The following is a 6,836-nucleotide window of genomic DNA, read 5'->3' on the forward strand; positions in this document are numbered from 1 at the left end:
CACGGTCCCACGGCGCTTTTACCTAGGGAAGAATGTGGATGCGGTACTTGTAGGGTATTCCTAATGGGGTCATGATGAAATTCAGGATCTTCTAGGTCATTCGGCCCGTCCACTTGATACTGAACTGTCGTTGCCGTGGACTGATGAGTTGCGGGTGGCGAGTCGGTTTAACTCATCGCCATCGTTCTCGAGTGAGCTGTTCACATTCGTAAAATTGAGTGAGGGGAATTCATTTCCAGCCTTCATACTTCGTTTGACGAACGCGAATAGTTACTTTGGACTATTCTTATATATATATCCGCCAATCGTGAGTTCCTCCGAGCCTTATCAGTGGGCCTCCGCCCACTGTCCGCGCCGCGAGAGAGAACGGTTTACATCCAGCTTCTTCTCTCCGCCTCGGTGATACACCTCTTTAGCGATTCAGCAGAAGTCCTTCTTGCTGACTCAGTTACCGCCCACTGTCCGCGCCTCTAGCGAGAACGGGTTACATCCAGCTTCTCCTCTCCGCCTCGGTGATACGCCTCTTTAGCGATTCAGCAGAAGTCCTTCTTGCTGTCTTACTCAGTTACGGTCTGGTCAACTTGAGCTCGTGACCGGCACGCCTGTGGAGGACACCATGTATCCAGACGACTCCGACTATTTCGGAAGTTGATGCGGTTCAAAACACCCTGAAGTCAGTACACAGCTGAAGCAGTCGTCCACGATGGTCGCATGTATCGACTCCAATCCAGTTCGACCACCTAATTGAGTCTCAGATGCACTAAACCTGTCCACAAATGCATTCATATCTCCGGCAATTACAGCGATATCTGAGCTTTAAGCTCGCCTCAACAGTTCATTCAGTGTCATAAAACTTCTTTCTGCTGGTATCAGAACTACGGTCAGTTGGGACGTAAGCAGACAGGTTTGTGGGACTACTTTATAGACGGTGCCTGACGAACCGCACTGAGGCGACTATCAACGTGTATACAGTCAAGGAAGCACTCTTCTTCCCGGGAATTAGGAACGGCATCAACCACTCAACATTCTGCAGCAGCCTCTGGATCGCCAGAGGTGCGCAACGGAAAGCGAGTGGAGAGATTGAGCTGTTAGCTCAACCACTGTGTTTGCATCTCTAATTCTTGTTTCCGATACACAACAAATGTCAAGCTATTCCAGTGTTAGAGCAAGAACAGCTTGTTGTCTTGCCTGCTTAAGAGTGCCGACATTGAAAGTGGCCAGATATACTGAGCATCGAGGCTTAAAGATTGATTTCGAGACGCCTGAGGATGTGGGCGCTGGACTACGCGCAGATGTTGCCGCCAGATGTCGATGCTGGATGAACCGAGTCATCAGTCTTAACTGCTGGGCTTACGAGGGGAGAGTTATTAATGGAGCAGGGAGAAGAGGAAGAAAAAGTATGTGAAAGAAAAAAAGGAGGCTTCAGCAGTAACCTGTTTTCGCTTACTCGCCAGACTGTACGTAGCCAGTAAGTCGACTCGGCTGATGGCGCCACACAACGTCCGATGTGGCGTAAGAGTACTGCTATTTGTAAGTGTAATGGTTGTACGTGGGTTGCGATACCACCATGGCGACTATCACTTGGACCCCTTCAGTATAACTTAGCGGATTGTGGAGGTACGCAAATCGTCACACCACGACAAGGTCCAGTCTCTTCGTGACGTTTCAGGATGATGGTTCATGAGTCAGGAGATAAGAAATCGGTTTAAATAAATCCGACTTCAACCACGCTGATATCCCGATGAGTTATGGTGGCTATCTCATATCACCGAGTTAGATGCAACTCTGGTACGTTCGGAAACAAGAACCAGTCATGCAGTTCGTGTTGCGATTCATTTTCTGCGAGGTCTTCGTGCAGAAAACCAGATTTGATGACGCATTAAAGTCTCTTTCGGTGTACAGAAAGTGAACCGAATTCACCGTCAGATGACACTGCTTATAAATTAGTTACCACAAACAGACGCTTTTGAACTCTTAATCCTCAAGGTAATGGACAAGCACAATGGATTTAGGAAGCACTTTATGTGACGCAGCATAACATGCAGATAAATGCGTCCCTGTACACGCAGTACCAGCGATAATTACCGAAAATATTTTGAAATTTCAGTTACCATTGGGATATCGTCACAACCTTGTGGTAGAAACTGGAAAACCCTTCACAAGACAGTACAGATGATAGGTGCGCATTGGTTGCCATATGCCGATCTCCTTGTGACCATATTTTTTCGGTAGCGGCATATCCCTCAGTTGTTTGGGGACTCATTGCAACCAATAAACCCTGGTGTTGCTTGGGATAACGTGACGTCGAATATTTTAAATTCAGCATCTTTAATATTGATTAGACCACTCACTCACCGTAAACGTAGCTGAAGTGAAGTAAGTGTATTTTTCCTTATACACGACCAGCCCGTCATATATTTGACGGTCATGTAACTGTCATGGAATTGAGGCAGCAACAGGAAACCCAGCTCAAAACAAAACGAAACAACAATAACAGTACGCACGTTGCAGATTCCATTCGTTCAGCTGTAGCACCCTTTCGGTGCCTAACCGCCATGCCACCAGAATGAAGCACGAGGAATGGGATACTGCCTGGTCGTCTAAGTCTAGACAGAGGAAGTTGAGAGACAGGGGTCGGGTTCGATCCGTGGACCTTCAGGTCAGTAAATTCGTGCTTCAACGGCTGAACCACCTCGCCCCCTTTAAATTTAATCACAACAGTATAACGGGGCCTGGTTAGCCTGCACGGTGCAGTGAGGTGTGGTTGGTCACTTCCGTGGACAACCGTTGACTGGCCTACAGCTGGGACCTACAGAACCGTGATTATGAAGCACGATGGACGCGGTGACATTCAAGATGGATGGGACTCGTCACCACTCACGCGTTTTACCTATCCGCCTTGCTCTTCACCACCGATGACCGATATAAGGTACCTATATTTGTATGCGAGCTGAGCTACCGCCATGATGCCTAGGTATAATTAGAAGACGATTGGGGTCCTCAGGCAAGGTCTTAGGTTCAGAGGCTTGGCCGCAAGGTATTGAGGTTGGTGTAAGACCATTGTGCCATTTTACGCCACGCTTCGGCATCCCAAATAGTGTTTGGGATAATAAACTGCTCGGACCAAATATCAGTCGATCAACGCGCCAGATTAAGAGCCCATATTCAAGACATGATGTGGTCACAGTGGTCCGTCTTTGCACGTGAAGTCGTTCGAACACACTTCGCTTGATTTAGAGTGGTTTCAAAGTAGTTTGAATCAATGTAGCCCTGTCCGCTAATTGTGCTGTATCGTGATAGGCCCAGATTGAGAAGTCAGGACAGCTGATACTCTCAACACAGTACAAAGTCATTGAGCTAGGTTGGAACTACCTTTACGTCTTAAGGAGCTGATAGGAAATACAGAAATCATGGTTATTTCCAGTGTTGACTACTATAGGATGTTCAAAACATTACAAATACAACTCGCTCATTTGGCCCGTTTCAAATGTCTGGACATATGAAACACCGGTGTAGGGGTTGAAACGAGAGAACTGGATTCATGCGTGGATCGAACCCTTTAACCGATAATCTACAATAAATCACCTGATTGTGTCCTTTGGGTTTGAAGATAGGGGGAAATGGGAACTAGTTGCGGAATAGCTTGGTGTAAAATGACGGAGTGATGCAGGTCAGAATGCTTGTTGATTTTAACAAGGGTGTCAGAAGTTCAGTGCATTAGCTGTAAGCTATGTTCCAATGGTACTTTGGTTCCAACTGCTACAGCTTCAGATACTTTTGACCTAAGGCTGTCACTTTGTCGTGGTGCTCGGGCTTCAGTGCTGCAATCATCCTGTGGGCTACAGTTGTTGAAACTCATTTCTCCAGGGCTCGAGCATACCAGGAAGACCAACGGGGAGAAGCCCGACGAAAGAATAGCGACTCTCCATACTGCCAGAAATAGTATTACGAGGCGGTCTGGAGGTGAGGTCGTACTGTCCTCTGCGATTGGAGTGTGAAAGCAGTAAAGCATTTTCTCTAACAAGGCATTTCCTTTAGGTGACCTGCATTTTCATATTTGCTGTAGCAACAATGCCTCCTTCACCTGAGAAAGGACGAACGGTGATCCTAACACAGTGATTGGGGGTACCTAAGGTGTGAGGGTTGCATTCAGTTCCAAGCCTCAAAGCGATCCCAGTATAGGTCTCTTTGGACCCTCCCTTCAGCCTCAGAAGTGCATATCTCTACTCAAGCGTCGTCGTGTTTTCGACCCTGACTACCTTCCACCTGCTCTGTTCAAGGCTGCCGGTGGGTTTCTGAGCCAGTTCTTGTCCAGCCTATTTGGTTCTATTTGGGAGAAAGAAACCTCTTCACATAACTGGGCTGAGTCGATGCTGGTGTCCATTTCCAAAAAGGGTACTCGCAGTCAATGTAGTAGGCACAGAGGTGTTAGTTTGACTCCTGTTGTTACAAGGCTTGTATCTTCACTGGTTCTTCGTCATCTTACAATGGCTTGCGACACCTTGAATCGTGAGAGTCAGGCGGGATTTCATCCGGAAAAGACTATGCTGACTGCAACTTCACACTCCGTCAAGCGTTAGGGCAACGCCACATGTACAGACGACCCAGAATCTTGGTGTTCCTTAACTCCAAGAGTGCACTGGATTCTTTCGATTGGTCAGCGCTGTTAGCTGCATTTGCTCAACAGGGTATGCCGCAGACGTTTCTGAGCGTAATCCGGTCTCTATATTAACATACTTCTGGGCGCGTGAGTGTATGGTGAGTTCTTTGGAAGCTTATCTACAAAGGTGGTGCCCGACGAGGATTTCCACTCTCCATTTGTCTTCAGCTTCATCATTGATGAGATGAGGCGGTGAACGCTGGGAGTTCTCCGAAACCCCAGTTTTCAAATTGTTACTAGTGAGAAGCTTGTCGACCTGGAGTACGCAGACAACATCACTCTCATCTTTGAAGACGAAGACGAGTAAACTGACCACCATCATACCATTGTCGGCATGCGCCTAGCACCTTCAAAGTGCAAAGGTATGCTTCACAACGTACAGTGTCTGAACATACCTCTTACAATTAAGTGAGAATCCATGTATGGTGTGGTGAGTTCTACATCCCTCGGTTGTTGTATTAGCTCTGACGGAAGTGTCTGTTGAAATCAGTAGACGAATCTCGAAGACCCTAATCGCGGTTGCTGATTCGCACTCGGGGCTCCAAAAAGCATATCACTGGGTCTGAAGTGTCGCGTGTACCAGGTTACAGCAAAGGCTGCACTAATGTATGGTTGCGAAGCCTGGCCTCTGCGGATAGATGTGAGGCATTTTCAGGTTTTCGACCACCAATGCTCCAGAAGCGTTGGTGCTACCGGATAACATGAACGTTTTAGTAACGAGGTGATTATAATACGGGTGCTTCAATCGCGCAAAAAACGCAGTACAATCAACTGCATTGTCTTGGTCATGTCCTACGCATGCCGAAACAGCATTTGCCGAAACAAATGTTGTCCTCCGTGCCACCTTCAGAATGGCGGAAACCGCGAGGTGGACAAAGTTTGTTTCAAGAGGAGTATCTGAAAGAGGTCACGAAGAGTTCGAGTGTTGTTGGTACTGTACGCCTTCCAAGATGGGGTCTACGTGCCCCATCCTGTGCTTGGCTGGAGACATTGCACGAAATGACGGCTGATTGATGTCAGTGGCGTTCGTGTTGTCAGTTTCTTTCCAGATGGTCTGACTGAGCACTTGAAGACAGCAACATCAGTGTTGGCACTGATGCTTCACTACCGTACCTGCAATGGGCCATCACCTAGTCCCCTCCCTCATCCAGTCTTTTCTTTTCATTCTAAGGCTGGAAATATGGTCAGATAAATTCTGTGGTTGTACGGCAGTAAAGCATCAGTGTCAGCGCTGATGTTGCTGTTTGATGATCCTGGTGTTGATGATGATAGTGAATGCCTATTTGCTCGACGGTAAGGATGGAGGAAGTGTTACATAGTGGAATAGTCGTCCTCACCTCCTAGGTTACACTGGGTAGGACATTGGTGAGGTGTCTACTGATATATGTCTCTTACACCGGAATAGAAGAGATAAACGACCTCGAGGATGTTGTACTTGGATCAGCTGAACCGTTCCGTGGTATGGATTCAAATTAATCAGAATGTAAAAGAGCGAACAGTCCAACAGCATATCAATGGAAGGCCTAAATGAAGAAAATGGGGTTTTTACTCTACAGGATGGATTGTTAGCGAAATGGACTTGTTCATTTGGAGACAGTCCTCTGCATGCTAAAGGACCGTGTGCCTGGCAAATCCTTTCCCCCATCCTTGTGGTGAGTGGAAGCGATCGTGAGATAGTGTATGACCGGGCAAAGATGTGTGAAAACGCTAACCCGTAACCTCAGTCGATTCGATAACTGTCTCCTCTCTGGATGGGGGATTCGAGACCTAACTCAGCCAAGTTTAATGACACTGGCAGATATAGCCTAACCACGCAGTCTAGGCGTGGGCGCTCTGGCAGTATCCCAGCCCACGTACAACCATGAATTAAACATACACAAATAAACTCATGCCACATCGACCGTCGCGTGGTACCATCAGCCGGGTCGCCTTACTTGCTGCATACAGCAGGGCGGGTAAGCGAAAACAGGCTACTGTTGACGCCTCCCTTCTTCCTCCTTCACATGCTTTTTCTTCCCCCCTTCCCCACCCCATTAATAACTCTCTCCTTGTAGGCCCAGCACTTAGGACTGATGACTCCGTTCGTCATGCATCGGTTTTGCGTGCAGCATCTGCTCGTTCCATGGTACTGACATCTTCAGGAATCTCCAAATCAGTCCTCAAGCCTCGACACCCA

General features: G+C 47.6%; 1 protein-coding gene across 1 annotated transcript in view; it reads left to right on the forward strand.

Annotated features, from left to right (window-relative positions):
* Positions 1-4,994: 4,994 nt before the first annotated feature.
* The window catches only part of T265_09919 (hypothetical protein), a gene marked incomplete at both ends in the record, with an annotated part of 58,711 nt that continues 56,869 nt past the window's right edge, over positions 4,995-6,836 (forward strand). The window contains 2 exons of the mRNA XM_009176135.1: positions 4,995-5,022; positions 5,710-5,843. Coding sequence (XP_009174399.1) covers positions 4,995-5,022; positions 5,710-5,843 — 162 coding nt within the window. The remainder of the gene's footprint in view (positions 5,023-5,709; positions 5,844-6,836) is intronic.

Source organism: Opisthorchis viverrini (genome assembly GCF_000715545.1).
Source record: "Opisthorchis viverrini unplaced genomic scaffold opera_v5_318, whole genome shotgun sequence".
NCBI lineage: Eukaryota > Metazoa > Platyhelminthes > Trematoda > Opisthorchiida > Opisthorchiidae > Opisthorchis > Opisthorchis viverrini.